Source organism: Gobio gobio (assembly GCF_949357685.1).
Source record: "Gobio gobio genome assembly, chromosome: 15".
Lineage (NCBI taxonomy): Eukaryota > Metazoa > Chordata > Actinopteri > Cypriniformes > Gobionidae > Gobio > Gobio gobio.
Window position 1 is genome coordinate 35850156 of NC_137108.1, and position 20389 is coordinate 35870544.

The 20389-nt window shown below is 37.2% G+C and overlaps 1 protein-coding gene across 1 annotated transcript in view; it reads left to right on the top strand.

The window, feature by feature from the left end:
* tgfbr2b (transforming growth factor beta receptor 2b) overlaps window positions 1-4727 on the top strand; it is a 45207-nt gene extending 40480 nt beyond the window's left edge. The window contains exons 6-7 of the mRNA XM_079837722.1: window positions 1643-1770; window positions 4045-4727. Of these exons, the coding sequence (XP_079693848.1) occupies window positions 1643-1770; window positions 4045-4233 (317 nt within the window). The 3' untranslated portion in view covers window positions 4234-4727. The remainder of the gene's footprint in view (window positions 1-1642; window positions 1771-4044) is intronic.
* Window positions 4728-20389: the final 15662 nt, after the last annotated feature.

A 20389-nucleotide genomic window follows, 5' to 3' on the forward strand; every position in this document is an offset into this window, starting at 1 on the left:
ATAATCTCTCGTTTAAGTGTGTAAAATCTGGCATATATAGTGTCATTTCCATTTATTCCATGGAATAAAACAACTATGGTAATTTCACAGTTAGCATTTTATTTTTTCTAAAAACAATCGAATCATATTTTCAAACTTTTTCATTTGTCAAATTACTGTTTGTTTGGAAATTATATTTACTGTGTGTAATTGACCATGTTTTTTTGTTTTTTTTCTCAACATCACGTCTCATATTTGTCTGGGACAAAAAGATGTAGCTAAAGTAAATGATGAAAAGTTTCCAAGAGAGCTTTACTGTGTGGCCTTAAAATAAATACCATATAAGAAAAAGAAAAAAGCTGTTTTTAGCCCCTGGGACATAAAAGCGCTCAAGAATGAAGAAACACCCTTAAACTATTTTATTTTTTTCTTCTTGCACAATTTCCCAGACAGAGACTTGGATAAGCAGGTCTGTGGAGGTAGCAGACGGTTAATCTAAAGGGGAAACTGTAGTAAAAAAGCGTTACCCTGGATAGCACTAGCTGGGCCCGGGGAGGGAGGCCTCAGCCGACAGGACATCTGTTCCCAAAACCACGGCATTCCTCACATAGCGAGTGCCTTTGTGGAGCCTGGCCTCTTGAGCAAAGCAAAATGTATAGAAAAAGAGACCGAAACCAAAAAAGAAAGACGCCAGGTGATCTTAATGTTGCAGACAGCCGTGTGTCCTCATCTACGGACTGCATGCATGCTAAATTCCAATTTTGTCCGTTTTACCACCATCAGGTCAGAGCCACACGCAGGGCATCGAGGACAGCAGAAATAGCACCGCAGGGGTGGGAGTATTTTGTTTAAGCGCTGAAACAGGGGAAGTCCACTTGTCAAAAACAGGATGCGTTCGCTTGTGGAGTCAGCTTCTCCGCAGGGTCCCAATCACAGTCCTCCACTTCCTGTCCCAGGCTGCATGCTGGCCTAACCCCTTCCTGTGGGTCCAGAATGCTGGGCAAGAACCACAAAGCACGCTCTCCAATCAAGAGCAAGCCGCTCCAAAGTAAATGTACTCATCAACCATCATTTGCTGTAATGGATTTTATATTGGCCAAGAAGAGTGCAATAACCGCTGTTTTATGGGAGGTTTTGGTGTTTCTTGCAGATTTTTTTTCCTGTTTCGCACCCCATGTTTGTGTGTGTTATCTATAGCTGGCTCTGGTCAAGTACTTGGCTATGGAGGCTGAAGACAGATATATGATTGGGCCTCTGCAGCTGCAAGTTTCACAAGGTCTGGAAAGTCTGTTTTTGGATCTCGCTGGCACAGTCCAGTGATTCGCCTCGAATTTCACCAATTTGTTTTCGTGAACAAAACAAATAACCCACAAACTCAGCATTGTTTATTGTTGGCATTCTGATGGGGCGACTGATTTTGTTTCATTTCTCTCCAGTTGCCGTAATGACAGTTTAGGTTTTTTAGCACTGGATAGAATAACCAGAGCATATGAAACATGCTTTCCCCCCCTCCGTCGGGGCTTGATTTCAACCGGAATTTCCAACCTCAGTACTTCTCACGACCAGACTTCTTCTGAAATGCTCTCCAAGAATGATACTTCACGCTGTCATAAAGGGATGGATTATATGTCTGATAATCTGATTGTCTTGTGTGTCTTCACAGAGGTTAAAGACTACGAACCTCCGTTCGGCTCTAAAGTCCGAGAGCACCCTTGTGTGGAGAGCATGAAAGACAATGTGCTACGAGACCGGGGCAGGCCAGAGATCCCCAACAGCTGGATGAAACACCAGGTAAAAGAGCACAGGGTTGTATTTTGACCTCAGAACATGGTAAAAGACAGCAAATTAGTTGAGAGAATTTTGTCAACTGTCTTTGGGAGCTTTTGGAAAGCGTACAATTCTCCTATGAAAAATAGCTTCAGTTATGCACTGCCCTGCCAAAAAAAAAGTCGCTGTTTGGATTTAAATAGTCAAATGCTTAAGAGTCTATGATTGGATCATTATTGCTGTGATTATTATGTTTTTAGCATGTTATATGTTTGTTATAACAGTTCTTCTATCCCTAATTAATGGAGTGTGTAGCTTTTCATTTCTTAAACAACCATGTAGGAAGACACATCATGGCCATATTCCAGGATGACAATGTCAAAATTCATAAGGCTCAAACTGTGAAACAATAGTTGGGAGGGAGCATGAAGAATCATTTTCACACATGAATTGGCACCTCTGAGTCCAGACCTTAAAATCATTGAAAGTCTTTGGGATGTGCTGGAGGAGACTTTACAGGGTGACCTTTGCATTGTCAATACAAGACCCGGACCAAAAATTGATGCACCTCTAAATGGAAATAACATCACAACATTTATTTCCATCAAGAGGTGCTTCAATTTTTGGTCTGACAATTTTGACATTGTCATCCATTCCTACATGGTTGTTTAAGAAATGAAAAGCTACACACTCCATCAATTAAGGTTAGAAGAACTGTTATAACAAACATATAACATTCTAGAAACATAATAATCACTGCAATAATGATCCAATAATAGACAAATATTTGCCTATTTACTGTAAATCCAAACAGTGATTTTTTTTTCTGTTTTCTGTTCCGTTCAAAAGTTTGGGGCAAGTAAGATTCTTTAAAAAAAGAACATACAACTTTTTTTAATTCAGCTTGGATGCATTGAATTGATTGAATTGATGTTAATGAGCAGCAAATCAGAATATTAGAATTATTTATGAGGAATCATGTGACAGTAGCCGCATTTCCATTACAGATTTTCACAAAACTTTTGGGATATTTTCTAAATGTCGATAAAAAACTATTGCGAAATGACGGCGTTTCCATTAACCGATGTTATGCGACTAGAACTTATTTTTTTCCTCTCGCGATAAGTCATTCCAAAAATGATGCCACGTATGTTGGTAGGTAAGGAAGCCATTATACTTGGGAGCGGCCACAAGGTTCAAGGCTTCAAGGTCTTCATGATAATTTGTGGCATTTCTTTGTTGTTTAGAATCCAGTATTCCTGTAATTCTATTGTCTTTTATGAGTTTAATAAAGAACTCTGTCTCATCTTCTGTCCAAACATACCGCGTCATCTAATGGTCGACTTTTACATACGCCAGGTGACCTGTAAATGCTGTTTCCATTGCAGTTGTGCAAAAATTTCCTTTTTCGAATTGCCTGAAAAACCACCTCATGCGAGGGTAAAAACTATCTTGCGATATATGGGAGTTGTTGCGAAATTGACGCGTTTCCATTGGGCGTATTTTCAATTGGCAATTTCAATTTGCGTAATTTGAAGAGTAATGGAAACGCGGCTAGTGAAGACTAGAGTAATGTTGCCAAAAATAGTAAATTTTACATTTTAAAATGTATTAAAGTAGAAAACATTTATTGTAATAATATTTCACAATGTTACTGTTTGTACTGTATTTGTGATCAAACAAATTAGTGAGTATAAGAAACTTGTCTTGTTTTAAGTATGTTTAGATATTTTTACATGGATACTGAGTAAGGGGCAATTCACACAGAACAGTTTTCCATTCCACCGCTCTACTTTTCCATTGTTTTTCAATGTAAACTAGGTGGACATGTTGGCATCTTTTGCCACATCTCGTGGATAACGCGGCATACTAAAAACGCAGCACGCAAGTTAAAATAAAACTTTAAAAAAGTAACCATGCGTTTTCTTCCCCCGCTTCACTGACCTGCATCTCATGTTTCTAACCAAAAAAAACGTGTCCTGTGTGAATAATCCCAAAGAATAATCCCAAATTTTCTTTTTATTAGTTTGACTGATAAAAACTACCTCAAACTTTTGAACGGTAGTGTATACTGACAAAAAGAGAGATTTAAAGAGCAAAAACACTAGGGATGTAAAGTTTAGTTCCCAAGTTCAACCAAAAATTATTGATTAGCTCAACTACTATAGCTATAGTTGATTAGTTTGGTAAAACTAGATTGAATAAAAGGGCATTTTCATCAAAAGACAAAAACTATGACCAGAATAAAACTGTATTTTAGGCAAATACATGCACAAAAAACGTGTGCTTTGTCTCCAGGGTGTGGCTACAGTCTGTGCCACCATCAACGAGTGCTGGGACCACGATCCCGAGGCCCGGCTCACGGCACAGTGTGTGGCCGAGCGCTTCAACGACATGGATGACGACCTAGACAAGTTGTCCACCTGCAGCAGCTCCGAAGAGAAGATTGCTGAAGATTGCTCTGTGAGCGTGAGCGATGACAAATGAGAGAGGGAGAAAGGTCACTCTCTCTGCAAAAACTGAATGTTTGGATCCTTCCAGTGAGATGGAGGGGAAGAATATGGCCTTTTCATTAAGCTTTGTTTCATAACCAAAGATTTCATGCACTTTATCAGATTATACATAGCTCACACTGAGGAAGGTCAGGCTACCGCGCAAGAGGAGCTGGACAGACGCTGGTTTTCTCCTCTGACAGCTGACCAAGAGCCAAATGTAATCAGGAAAAGGTTTTGCCTTGACACTAAAGATTCATAGGAGATTGTAAGACTTTTTACCGATCACTTCAGGATTTTCTGGATTTATGGAAGAATGTGTTGTGTGAGAGATTTGTGTGCACGAGTGTGTTCGAATAAAAGCGTGTGTTTGTAATGTATGTTTGGTGTTGCTTATACCGAGAAATGTATTGTGCTCGTTAGCCAAAGAAAAAAGTATGTTGTAAATACTGCTTTTCGACATGAAAAACCCACACTATTGAGAGAGCCAAAAAAGGGAAGAATATGCTGCACGTACATAGGGCTGGGCGGTATATCATGTTTGTACGATATATCAATATATTTTTATAAACTATAGGATGAGGCAATAATGTTTATACAGTAGTGTGATATTACAGGCGCATCTAAAAAATGGACACAGAGTGAGCTGATATGTGGAAAGTGCAGTCACACTTTAGTTTAGGGTCCAATTCTCATTATAAACTAATTATTAACTACGACTTTTGCCTCAATAAATTCCTAATTACTTATAATAAGTTAGTAAGGTAATTGTTACATTTAGGTATTGGGTTGAATTAGGAATGTAGAATAAGGTCATGCAGAATAAGGCATTAATATGTGCTTCATAAGTACTAATAAACAGCCAATATCACAGTAATATGCATGCTAATAAGCATCTAGTTATTAGTGAGAATTGGACCCTAAACTAAAGTGTTACCGAAAGTGCATAACCAAATTTGGCCTAAACATGAGGCTCATAATAACTCGTTATAGTTTACACGCATGCTTTAAGTGATTTATCTCATCAGGTGCTCTGACAGATACTTTTGCTGTTTAATGATGTGGTGCTTTCCTCAGTGCATAACTTTCATTTCACAGGCATATTCTCCATCTGTAAGAATGTTAGAAGGTCATGCATTTTGCTGTCAGGAGTGGACGAGCCTGATGCGAGCTAGTCTCCGCAAAACTTCACAGAATTCTGTGAACAAGTGCTGTCTTACACCAAACAGACGGAAATACAGATATATATATATATATATATATATATATATATATATATATATATATATATATATATATATATATATATATATATATATATATATATATATATATATATATATATATATATATATATATATATATATATATATATATATATATATATATATATATATATATATATATATATATATATTCCGTATATTGTCATTCAGCCAAAAAGTACAGAGATATGATTGTTTGGTCATATCGCCTAGCCCTACACATACCAAAACAATTTGTTAAACGAACAGTATTTTGAAATCATAAAATGCCTCATATGTTCACATATCCTGGATATTGAATTGTGCCTCTCTTTTACTACTTTTTATGTAATATATTGTAAATCTTTGATGAATAAAAAATACATTTATGTACAGTATTGACACTAAAAATGAGTCACTTTTTTATTTTGTTTTAAAGCTGCCGTCCATAAGTTTGCCTCTTTGTCCCCATCTCTGTTTGAAACCTGCTATTGCAGTTATTCGTGGAATTATCATCTTTACGGATTGTTCTAATGTTTTGAGGAGTGTGTGCGGCTTACTGCCAGTCACCGCACTGGTGTGGATACTGTACCTATTTCGGAATCACAGATTCTACGTCTTGGAAGTATTACCAAAATAATAATTTTCACAGGAAAATGTCATCTGAACAAGTGTCTGCCACTTTTGTTCAGACCATCTGAGGAAAAAAAGGCATTGCAATAAATCACGCTACCAATGGTGGTCTAACAATCGCTTAGCTATTATCACATCAAACCATGCAAATTATTATTATTGTTTACACATTATTACAAGCTTACCGTTGTAAGGTAAGGTAAGGAGATAGTTTTGAACACTTTCTGGTTATGTACTTGCTCAAAACATTTATTTTGGATCATTTTAACCCAAAAAAAAGTTACAGACCGCAGCTTTAATATAGCCTGTTCATTGTGTAGTACTATTCTTTGAATTATGAGTTGGATCTATTAGGTCCACTATCAGCCTGGGAAATTTGAGGAGATTCCTTTCATATGGATGATGATTGACAGCCAGATATTACTTGTAATATCGCCGCTGGTTGTAACAATGTTTTAAGTTAGTCTTAAACATTCCATTAACCAGTTGTCACACATGCCCACTAGTTCAGTGCTTTGGGAAACAAACCTCTTCAATGAAAATCAGTTGTCAAATATGCCTCGGAGAACTAACTGTTGCATTTCTGTACATAAGCCTCAGGGTTTCTACTACAAGAACACCTTTAGCTGTTTCTAAAGCAAGGAGTGTTCTGGGAAAGTGTCTTTTACCACAGCAGCAAGTGGGTAAAGTTTTCAAAAGAAAATCCAAAACCTGCTGTTGTTGCCATAGGGGATTTTAAGCATTGATATTTCAGTATTATCTACTATAATTATATCTATTCCTATATATATATATATATATATGTTATTATTATTTATATTTTTTCTATTTATTTTTAGTTTAGGTTTTAGTAATTTTGTTTAGTTTTTTTTTGTCATTTTATTCGTTTTATTTAGTGCTGTGAATCGGTTAAAAAAATTACTAATTAATCACCCATTTTTGATGAGATAAGTTGCACCTAACAAAGTTTTTTATATATATTTTTCATTTTTTATAATGATATTACGCAGCGCCTGAAAATAGTCTCCAGCACGCTCCCTGTGCAAGCAGGTTGTCATGTTGGTTATGTTGACGGAAGTTAGCCTATTTTCAGGCGCTGCGTAATATATCATTATAATATGTATTATGTAATATCACCCATGGTACGGCAGCAAAGTTCCTTGATTATTACGGAGGAATGAGAGTATAGTTCCTAGCCATATCGGCCGAGAAAATTTTCGGCCAAGAAAATCGCAACTTTTCATTTTCTGTCTTCTTAGTACAAAATGTAACTACAGAAGAGTCAAGTTTTAAATAGGAAAAATATCAAAACTCTTTGGTCATTTTTTGAGCGAGATGCTAACGGTCTAATCAGATTCAATGATCTATGCTAAGCTATGCTAAAAGTGCTATCGCCAGACCTGGAGACCGGCTGAATGGAAAATAGTAAAACTTAACTGTTTAACTCTAGGGGAGTTGGAAAATGAGCCTATTTATTTTTTAAAAGTGGAGTGTTCCTTTAAGATCTGAAGCACATGGCACGGATCCTCACGCATCCTATGTCCACACAATCGAGGATACTCGACAAACATTTTGGCATACTTTTGTGTGTTTTTGTCCGTTTAAGCATGAAAGAGAACTGCGGCCATGCGCTCAGTACAGATTTAAGTTCTTATTTTTGCCAAAAATATATTGAATGGGTCAAAATTATCGATTTTTCTTTTATGCCAAAAACCATAAGGATATTAAGAAAAGATCATGTTCCATGAAGATATTTTGTAAATTTCCTACCGTAAATATATAAAAACATTTATTACAGAAGAGTAAATTTGTACATTTCCTACCGTAAATATATAAAAACATTTATTACAGAAGAGTCAAGTTTTTAATAGGAAAAATATCAAAACTCTTTGGTCATTTAAATATATAAAAACATTTATTTCAGAAGAGTACATTTGTAAATTTCCTACCGTAAATATATAAAAACATTTATTACAGAAGAGTCAAGTTTTTAATAGGAAAAATATCAAAACTCTTTGGTCATTTAAATATATAAAAACATTTATTTCAGAAGAGTACATTTGTAAATTTCCTACCGTAAATATATAAAAACATTTATTACAGAACAATCGAGGATACTCAACAAACATTTTGCCATACTTTTGTGTGTTTTTGAAAGAGAACTGCGGCCGTGCGCTCAGTACAGATTTAAGTTCTTATTTTTGCCAACATATTGTATGGGTCAAAATGATCGATTTTTCTTTTATGCCAAAAACCATAAGGATATTAAGTAAAGATCATGTTCCATGAAGATATTTTGTAAATTTCCTACCATAAATATATAAAAACATTTATTATTAGTAGTAATAAGAGTTGCTAAGGACTTCATTTGGACAACTGTAAAAGCGATTTTCTAAATATTTCGATTTTTTTGCACCCTCAGATTCCAGCTTTTCATATATTGTTTTCAAATATTGTCCTATCCTAACAAACCATACATGAATGGAAAGCTTATTCATGATTTAAAAGCTTTCAGAGGATGTATAAATCTCAATTTTAAAAAACAGTTATAAATAACTGTTATTACTATGGTAATGTAACATAAGTAACAAGGACACTGTAAAATAAAGTGTTACCTGATTTTCTATAAAATCAAGTCTTGCACCACGCATGCTCAGTTGTTACTAAGTATGAGCCGGGGCAGACGGCTGTCTAATTGAGTGAAATAATCTTCCTCTTTGACTCTCTTTTGTGGCGTGAGGCTGTATGAATTGAGCTCTCACACTGGAGTCAGTACAGCGGTTTATCTGGGCTTTGTTTGGGAGTGAGAGTTTTGAAATTCATGACCGGGAACTGCCGTGACCATAATGACAGAGAAAACGAAAACTGCAGAGTGCCTCAGACGGATCATTTTTATCCCCGGCAGTCGTACACACCCCTGTTCCTCTCACCATCCCTCTTTTCCCTAGTGTCTATTGTTTCTTTACTATTTTAGCCCCTATAACCGCTGGAACGTCTGGGGGGGACCAGACAGGGGAATAAACCAGTATCTGTGGGGCTGAAGGCCTATAAATATCTCTGTGTGGCACTGATCTCAAAATAGGATTTATGGGCCCGTTCTGAGTCTTGGCATTTGTTGTTGTTGTTGTGGTGTTCTAGAGAGAGGAGAGCTGACCAGAGGAAACCGTAGTGCACTGCATTCACATTTTTTTCTGTCGTGGAGAGATGGAGTAAACAGTTTAGTCTCTAGTCTCCATTTTCAGAGATGTCTGCAAATAGCTTGAGTACTAAAATGTATAAATATACGCTAAAAGAAAAGATTTACGAGACCTCAAATATGTGCCTGTGAAAGAGACTTCTTGTGAAGTGAGGAATTCATAACAAGTGCATACGGTAAGTTTTCATACAACACCTTTATTGGGCACAGTAAGTTAGATTCATCATACATTGTATAATACATCATGATTGATACATTGACTGTCTTTCATTGTTTAGTTAATCGTCAATCCTAAATAACCTCATGCTAAACATGGCCAAAATTAAATACAAAAAAATGACTGAGTATTTCTGTGCCAAATACACTCCTTCAGTATTCAAACAAGTTTCGGAAAGTTTCTTCAGACTATGGCCCTTTATGAAGTCATAAAGGGCAGAATTCCTTGCATGTGCACTTCTCCCGGATATGTGCGTGCGCACATCAACCAGAGCGAGAGCAAGAGCGTCCACAACGAGCTTCGTTCGGGTTACGGGAGCCGTCGGCAGGGCTGTCATTTTGTTTTTAGACCACGAAATCAACAATGTCACTAAAGAAATCAAGCATTCTGCGTTAGTTTAGGCAAGTCACATAGTAAATCTCTGACATCAGCTGATTGGCAAAATTCCAATCCTGCCCATATCAGCTGATCCGATTCCTATGCACTCAACTGGCAACTCTCAAACAGGGCACCTTACTTCAGCGCAGCTTAAGTTCAGTCTGCCTGCTTGGCTGCTTCCACTGTATGCTGCTTTGCAACCCTCCCTCCTCCCCAGCTCCTCCTCAAACTGTGTTTAACTTAAACAATTTCATTCTGTTGTTATTGGTTGCATGCTCTGTTCTCAATGGGGGATTTAAGCTGCCCTCCCAGTTTAAAAAAAATGTGAGGTTGTCCCCAGAAGCTGCTGCTGTTCCTTGTCTTGGCTTTTCATGGAGCTCATGAAAAGGATGGGGAAATTACAACAGAGCCATAATCGCCAAAAAGTTGACTAAAAGTTTGTCTGTGGTGTTTTTGACTTAAGTGGACCTGACTGAAGTGTGTTTCTGGTTGTGAGGGACAGATAACCTTGTTCAGCTTCCCAAATAACCCAGCGTTAAAGGGATAGTTCACCCAAAAATGAAATTTTTATGTTTATCTGCTTACCCCCAGGGCATCCAAGATGTAGGTGTCTTTGTTTCTTTAGTAGAACACAAATTAAGATTTTTAACTCCAACAGTTGCAGTGTGATAGTCGTATAATGCATGTCAATGGGGATATTTTAGAGTATGAGAGCAATGAGAGTAAAAACACATAGACATACGAATCCATATTAAACCATGCGGCTCGTGGCGACACATTGATGTCTTAAGACATGAAACGATCGGTTTCTGCGAGAAACCGAACAGTATTTATGTTATTTTTTTTCCCTCTTATCAGACGAATGTCCTCTAGTATTCCCAGCGCCATAACTTCCGGCGAATAAGGTCAAAATACTAGAGCGATCAAAGATATACAGTATATACGTAGATGCCTCATTTGACCGATCCGCACAAGCACTAATGAGGATTCTATGTATACATCTATGATGGTGCCGGTATTTTGCATGTATTTTGACCTTATTCGCCGGAAGGGATGGCGCGGGGACAGCTGATGCAGAGCCATAGAAAAAAATGAAATAACATTTTAAATATGGATATTTTTCTTACACAAACGCATCGATTCGCTTCAGAAGGCCTTTATTAACACCCCGGAGCCGCGTGGAGCATGTTATTTGACGGACAGATGCATTTTTTATGGACTTCAAAAACAGAGCAACTATTACTGCTATTACAGTGCTTGGAATAGCCTGAACATTTTTAATATAACTCAGATTTTATTTGTCTGAAAGAAGAATGTCATATACACCTCAGATGGCTTGAGGGTGAGTAAATCATGGGCTAATTTTAATTTTTGGGTGAACTATCCCTTTAGCACTTTAAGTGCCTAGAAAAGCGCTATATAAATGTAACAAATTAATTAATTAATTTAAGGAAACAGTGGATGCAGTTTGTTTTTCCGGAGCAGCAACGGAGTTCTGCAAGTGTGTTTGTTTTTTTCCCTGTCATGAGTCGAAACCGCAGGCGGTGAGTGAAACTGCATGAAATGTCTGTGTTTTGTTGGCAATCAGCGCGTATACATATAATGTAAATAACATGTATAGTGAATCGATAGTTATCCAGGGAGTGTGTGTGTGCTTGAGATTCTTTAGCCCTGCCCACTGCATGACTTCACGAGTTTGGCTATTTTCGGAAAGAATCGGTACAGCGTATCTGTCTTTTATAAATATGATCAAACTAAAGACTCTTCGGACATATGAAGGATGCAATACTTTTTTAACATGAGATACTCTCATTCAATACTCTCATTAACATGAGATTGGCAGAAACTGTGTGTTATGCCCCCTAAAACAGCGGTTTGCTATATTAAATATTTAATATTTCCAGACATTATATTTTAAATAAATAAAAAAACACAAAAGCCAAATACACAACTGTTTAAAATTTTGAGGTCGGTTTTAATGGGGTTTTTTTTCTTCTTAAAGCAACACTACGTAACTTTTTTGTGCTCAAAATGTATATAATGATTAAGTACATCATGAATCCATTTTCCAAACCGTGTTTTTGTCTTATCCTGAATCACTATGGTACACTTAAGTGTTTATATTTGAACTATTTTAGTCATTGTAGCATGAAAAGGAGATTTTTTATCCTTTTTTTCATCTGAAAGTAAAATTTTATGCAAGTAATATTGATATAGTTTTGCAATAAAAAGAATGTGTAGGTTTCATAAATTTAGACTCTTTTGAGCACTAATGAGTTATGAGTTCAAATGAATTTATTTAAATCCAGTGAAGTCAATGGAGTTCAAAGTGGTAATTCTCATATTATATGTTCTTATACATTTCATATAATGATATATTCAAATAAAACTTCTCGTAAATATTGATAAAAAACACATATTTTCTTGCATCACAGTGGTTCTAGCTGTAGATCTTGTGAAATTTGAAATTTCAAATCATTTTTCAACTTTTTAATGAATAAAAAGGGGAGTAAATGTAGTAATAGCATGGTAAAAACACTGTAACATTCAAAATTTTAAGAATTTTAAGAAGTTACTGATCAGATACAATATGGTTTTAGTTGAAAAGAGTTATGACTGTTTTACAAGCGTATGTTTCAATGGGTCCAAAAGGTGTATTCAGTTTTTTAATACATGACAAAGGTTAAAAATGTAATTTATTCCTGTGATGGTAAAGCAGAATTTTCAACAGCCATTACTCCAGTCTTGATTTAGTGCTCAAGAAAAAAAATATCTTATTATTATCAATGTTGAAAGTGGTTGTGCTGCTAAATATTTGTGTGGAAACTGACATTTAATAGAACAGCATTGATCTAAATAGAATTTTTTTTTTAACGATGTAATTCACTGTAATTTTTTAGCACCCTTGAATGCACCCTTGCTGAATAAAAGTATTAAATTTCATTTTAAAGAGTTGATTCATGTGGCTGGTTTGATTCATTCACTGATTCCCCCTGCTGTCTGCTTTTTTGTAAACTTATAAAGCTTCAAGTTTTGCTTGAGTGCCCTACATTACCATAACAAAGCTGGCACATTAAATGTACAAAAGGCCATGAAAGTCTCCGTGGGTCTTCTTCTCCAGTACTTTCGGGCAGTTAAGTTGAAGTGGTGGGCTCTAGGCCATGTGCCGGGTGACTGATAAGTATCTGTTTGAAGACATTCACCTTTTTTCCCTGTACGTCTGGTAGCGAGCCACCATCAGGCTGCATTTCATCATGCTCTTTGATCGCTGGCGCCACCCGAGGGTACAGAGATCAAACAACAGATAAGAGATAGACACTGCAAGGGGAACAGTGCAAACTGCTCAAAAACACAACAGACTGCCACTTGCTTCCAAACAAACACATTTGGAAGGAGCTGGGATAATGACAGGCTGGCCAATTTGGAGCACCATTATATTTTTTGATAATCGTTGGGTCATTAAAGTACAAATTAAACCAAGAAGCAGACTGTCAAATGGCCTTTTTTTTATTACTATTAAGATTTTTTTGTGTGTTGTGACTATTTTCCATTCAATTAAACATAGTCTATTGTAACCAAACCCTGGAGTAAACAGCATAAGGTCTGGTCCGCATCGCAGTGTATCCTGGCCAAAAAAAGCACTTCAACAGATATTCTAACACGTAAAATGACCATGTAGGGGTAAGTTTATCCCATAATAAAAATTATTTTAAAAAAATGGTGCATTAGTCTCTATACCGAAAACGCCAGAAACACCTGAAATGATGTTAAAATAAAGAATTGCTTAAATTCATGACTATATTATAATGCAAGTACACTCTAAAAAAAAAAAAAGGTTCTATATTGCACCAAAAATGGTTCTTGGCTCGTAATCATAGGGGAACCTTTTTTAGTGCTATATAGCACCAATTTTGGTGCTTCAGTGGTTCTTCAGCGGTTCTTCAGAGGTTCTTCACCGGTTCTTTGACTAAGGTGCTATATAGCACCTCTGAAGAACCGCTGAAGAACCACTGAAGCACCAAAATTTGTGCTATATAGCACTAAAAAAGGTTCCCCTATGATTACGAGCCTTTTTTTTTAGAGTGTATTTGTATTTGAACACCTGTCTATCAGCTAGAATTCTGACCCTCAAAGACCTGTTAGTCTGCCTTTAAAATGTCCACCTCCACTCCATTTATTATCCTAAATTAGATGCACCTGTTTGAGTTTGTTAGCTGCATAAAGACACCTGTCCACCCCATACAATCAGTAATTTTCCAACTACTAACATGGCCAAGACCAAAGAGCTGTCCAAAGACACTAGAGACAAAATTGTACACCTCCACAAGGCTGGAAAGGGCTACGGGGAAATTGCCAAGCAGCTTGGTGAAAAAGGTCCACTGTTGGAGCAATCATTAGAAAATGGAAGAAGCTAAACATGACTGTCAATCTCCCTCAGACTGGGGCTCCATGCAAGATCTCACCTCGTGGGGTCTCAATGATCCTAAGAAAGGTGAGAAATCAGCCCAGAATTAAACGGGAGGAGCTGGTTAATGACCTGAAAAGAGCTGGGACCACCGTTTCCAAGGTTACTGTTGGTAATACACTAAGACGTCATGGTTTGAAATCATGCATGGCACGGAAGGTTCCCCTGCTTCAACCAGCACATGTCCAGGCCCGTCTTAAAGGTCCCGTTTTTCGTGTTTTTTTGAAGCTTTGATTGTGTTTACAGTGTGCAATATAACATGTGTTAATGTTTCATGTGTAAAAAAACACAGTATTTTTCACACAATTTACTTATCTGTATACTGCTGTTTTCACTGTCCTCAAAACGGCCTGAGAATTTCCTCGTTCTATGAAGTCCCTCCTTCAGAAATACGTATCGAGTTCTGATTGTGTCAGCGGTTCCCGTGTTGTGATTCGACAGCAGCTTAGCACACGTTGCCCGAGAAGGTCACGCCTCTTACCATAACGGGGAGATGAACGCACTCAAACTACAGCCCCTGAAGGCCAAACAAAGGTGATTTGACTCCGGGATGAAAATAACAGCATCTGATGGCGACAAACGCAACCGAACCGAACCGAACGCAACACTCCCTCTTCTCCACGAGGGAGCAACAAGACCATGCCCCCTTTTTCGCGTATTCTTGTGGGCGGAGGTTAGTCAACAAACTGCTCTACTGACATAATTAAAGCAGGAAATACCAGGATGTAGTCCAAACAGGCCGTTCGCTGTAGGCTTTGAAAGGGAACTTCTGTTAAATAAAATATCTCGCTTGGCATTTGGAGGGAGCTCAAACTCCGTGTTTCTCAGCGACAGGCCAGAAACCTGACTGATCTAGAGAAGATCTGTGTGGAGGAGTGGGCCAAAATCCCCCCTGCAGTGTGTGCAAACCTGGTGAAAAACTACAGGAAATGTTTGACCTCTGTAATTGCAAACAAAGGCTACTGTATCAAACATTAACATTGATTTTCTCAGGTGTTCAAATACTTATTTGCAGCTGTATCATACAAATAAATAGTTAAAAAATCATACATTGTGATTCCTGGATTATACACACACACACACACACACACACACACAAGCCAGGTCAAAAGGAGAGATAAACACGTCACAAATGATAATTATTTATTTATTTATTTATTTATTTATTTATTTATTTATTTATTTATTTATTTATTTATTTATTTATTTATTTATATTATTATTTATTTATATTTTAAGTTAAATCTGGCCTTGACATTAGCTTAACAGGATAACTGAAAGGAGAATCAAACAATACACAAGTGAGATAAACCACCAAACCAAAACCAGAAATGAATAGCTCATTTCAGCCCAGATCTTTAAATTGCAACAATCCCAAATCCCAAACTTTGCATTTCTGCAATCTGTGGCCTGCTCCACAGATATTGCTTGTTTACTAAACTCTTCCGTTCCCAGACTAAACCACTAAATCAAACCCTTTTGTTGCCAGAGATCTAAGGATTTGACTTTGTTTTAGTCCAGTGATTGATGTTGGGCAAAATGTGTGCTTGGCAGCAGTAGGTTCTTACTCTGACTCTGTACTGAACTGCACTGCCCTCTGTTGGTCATTGTTAAATACGATTCAGTACCTATGTTGTGTATGGGACCTTTAATGTTTAAAGTCATTACAACTATCAAGGACCATCACTGTGCCTGGTGTCAACACAGTAGTGTTTTCTTATATATATATATATATGGTTACATTTTTACAGTGTGTCGTGACTCTTACTAACGTTCATTTAATATGAGCCTGAACGAGACCTCTTTAGCCAGATGCCTAGAAAGAGCAAAAAACGAGGGAACAAAGTTACTTCATTTACGTCCAATTATGTACTATCTGGTTTCTACCACTAGAGAGAGCTGTGCTTTAAAAATATAATTATGAAAAAGTATTTTTGTTTGTGTGCCTGATGTCTTATGTGACTGCACATCATTTTAAACATCTTTTTATATTTTAAATGGATAACATTATGCATCTTTAACTTGATCTTCCCACAATGCCAAGCTCCTCTGACCATTGCAATGATTTTCTCCTGCTGCAGTATTAATAGGTTTTACAGTCCTACAATATGTGCTTTAATGATGGTAATTTCTCTGGAAATTAACCATTTGAAAATAATGCATTTGCTGAGAGTAGAAAGCCTTTTTAAACATTTTTTAAAACATTTATTTTATCATGTAGCCTATTAATTAATTCATTATTTTCCATAGTAGATTCCAAGTTGTGTAGAAAGCCAAAGCAAAGTGTTCATTTACTGATTATTATAAGCCTGTGTGCTGAGTTCTGGGCCGTCGCCGTGAGTGCCTCGCTGTCTCTACAGATCAGTCTAACGTCTTTTCCAGCACTTCCGTCCCCGAGTCCATTATAGTAATACTGGAGAAGCCGATGAGAAATAGGAAAGCGCTTTTACAGCAGAAGGCCACCTAATGAAGACAAACAGACCTTCTCCACACTGCTAGTATGTTATTTTGTGAGACGTCACTGCAGATACAGAAAGAGAGATCAATGCCTGTGACTATGAGTAGTGGTGGAGTAGATTATGGAGTATGTAACCATTTTGTTCAGGACCATTACGACACAATACTACAGTCTGGCATTCAACATCTAATGGAGGCTTGCATGATGCAGAGTGGCTTTGATAAAACATATAATTAATAAATAAATGAACAAAATAAGTGAATACATTTTAGTACCATATTGATATTCTGTAGTTTGATAACCTATAAAAAAATTAATAGAAACAAAGTAAAAAGGCACAGAAATGACTATATTTAAAATTTCGGAAGATAGTTGGATTAGCTCATGTTTTGGGGTTGCTGCCAGTGTGTTGCTAGTTGTTTTTTGTTGTAAAATTTGAGTAAAAAAGGGTCCAATGTTATGCTATTTTAACAGTTACTAATTTTATTTAGCTGGTCTCCTACAATCGGTTTACATGCTCCAAGGTAAAAACAAAACAAAAAAACACTGCAGTTTATATACACTGCAGCATCACCTCTTTTCTCACAATGTCTGAAACAGTTTGATAAAGAATTCTCTAAACCCTTTCCGAAAGGCTACTCTGCTCTGATTGGTCAGCTGGCCCATTCTGTTATGATTGGTTTACCCCTTGCAGCCTGTATCGGAAACTTTGTTTTATATAACCTTTGCATTAAATTACAAAAAAATGTGTTAAAGGCGCACTGTGTAAATTGTAGCGGCATCTAGTGGTGAGGTTGCGAATTGCAACTGCCTACCGCTCACCCCTCCCTTTCGAAGAACAGGGTGGCCGACACTGGACAAAGATGTCCTCATCTGAGACAGCAGAGAGTAGCGCTCTGTAGAGAAGTTTGTCCGTTTAGGGCTACTGTAGAAACATAGCGGCGCAAAATGGTGACTTCACTGTAAGATGACCCGCGGTGTATGTAGATAGAAATGGCTCATTCTAAGGTAATAAAAACGGTTCATCATGTAAGGTCTTTATACACCCCTGAAAACATAGTTATGTATATTATATTGCATTTCTGTCAATAGATCCTCATAAATATTACACACTGCACCTTTTCTAATGCAGCGGCTGTGGGAGTGACAGTAAAATTGACATCTTTCTTCTGACTGCCGTTATCAATCTATCTTTATTTTTCTTCCCGCTTTTTGAAAGTTGTGAAAACACTATTGTGTTTTTGTTTTTTTTGCTATTAGAGCAAATTGGAACACAAAAAAAATTGATTTAATGTAGTATCTCATTCACCGCTATAGAAGTTTACCCAACTATGACACCTTCTGCTTCTGAGAAACCCGGAAATGTGAAAAGGGTCAATTACCATATCTGAATTTCAGCTCCTCATCATCCTTTGGAAGTGCAAGCAAAGTGGATTTGCCATCGCAGTTCAGAAGTCTTCTCGACATTTCAACAACATGAACCAAACTCTTCCAGGCCTCCAGCCACAACTACAGTGTTTGAGGGTCAAAGAAGATGATATTTGCGGGCAGCCAATGAAGACCATAGGTTGGCACTATGCAAATTTGTTTCAGTTTGTTTGTGGAGGAAGTAAGACCGGAATTACGACTTGTTTCAGGCAGTTCAGAATCGGTTCTTTCTTTTGCGATGCAATAAGGCAATAAATACAATAAGTATTGGTCGTGCACTTTAACGTTTTGCATTCACAAACAGCTATATCACACACATGAAAGGTAATCTCCAAAAAAGCATAATAGGGGCACACAAAAAATGTCTCGGGTCCCTCCATCAATCTAAGTTTTACCAGTGTTATTGACAACTGTTATCTCTTAGAAGCATCTGTCTTTGACAACCTGCATGAATTGAGATGTCACAAACCACTAAAGAACAAACAAATGAATGAACCACCAAAAAATGATTAAAGCTACACTGTGTAACTTTTTTAGTCTATTCTTAGCTAAAAACACTTAGTTCTTTCAAAAATATATGTGCTCATTAATGTATATTTACTTCTTTCAAGTAATAAAGTATTCTCGTAAGTTTATAATATGCCATTGAAAATACACAAGGTAATGGGATCTAACGGTGGTCGCCATGTTGCCCCTCCATCTTGAAAGTACATTAGCCAAAGAGGGACATACCCGTAAATTCAAGCTTCGCCTTTCGCGTTTTAACCGGTTTTAACACTGTGCGCGTCAACTTGTTCAGACTTGTCTGGTGCATGCGCAGAGAGTTTTCATCTCAGCAGCTCCAGTAACAGAGTTATACGGAGTTTTCCTGGCTTGTTTATTCTTCAAAAGTCTGTTTTTCCTTGTGTGGTATTTCTGTGCGTTAATAAATCCGTAAGTAATAATAGTTGTTGTCATTGTGGATGTTTCAGAGTGTGTCATCGCGTAATTCAGTTGATGTTACCTCAGAAGTATTTTTGTGTCAACATACAATAGCGTAATGCTCACCTATTTGAATAGTCATTCAGTTATTAACAATGTTTATTCGTTTATAGAAAATATTTGCTTGTAATGTATGTTGATGGAAATATGTATCAGGTCTGATCGGCATATTAACACTTGTTATACAGAGCTAAACCTGCGCACACACTTTTGTAACCGGACACCGCTTGTTAGCAGCCGCAGCTCCGCTCCTTTTAATGCAGCTGCATTTAGCGCCTATATGTGGTACAATAAGCTCTGGTTTACGGTTACATTATACAAATGTAACTTATAAGTATAGTTATACAGTTCTTAACTGTGTATATTCTGTCATGTCATTATCATGTATATTTACCATCGTTCTCACAGAAACCACATTTATGTACATATCCATGCAAACCTGTTTATGCCTTGCAATTGGATGACTGAATAAACATTACTATCATCAAAGTTCACTCTGGATTAGCTGCAGTTCTTTCTAGCCGAATAATTAGGCCAGTTGAGTTCCAACCATCCCACTGCGCACAGAATATCCCACAGGCACCGTGTCGAATGTGGACGAGGTCGAACTGCATTTTAATCTTGGACTAAATCGGCCACTGTAGGAGTTAAAACGAAATCGGAATTGAACAGAACAGAAACTAAAATTCACTGGATGGTCATATACAAGTTCACCACTAGATGGGGGAAAATATCACACAGTGTAGCTTTAATCAAAGTCAGCATTTAATCCAAGATCCATCAGTTGTTTCTTCTGCAATAGCTGCAGCTGTCTTCAGAGACATAAAGGCCCGGAGCACTGTGATCACTGTGATCTTCACAATAAATGGAACGGCCCAATAAATGAACACACACGAGAATAGCAGTCTTTCAGAGCTGCTTTTTCTTTTGTCAAATAGATACACACTCAGCCTCATTATCTGCCTCCATCCCGCACAACTGATATGAGTCACCAGTAGGTAAGTCGCCTCACACCGTCTGATCTCTTCTAACCTCTTTATTTTGCCTAAACTTTCGAGATTTACACTCCCACCGAGACAAAGAAACCTCAGAGGAAAATAAAAGAGAAAGAAACGATTGTTAATGTTAGAATGCAATGGGTAATTGCCTTG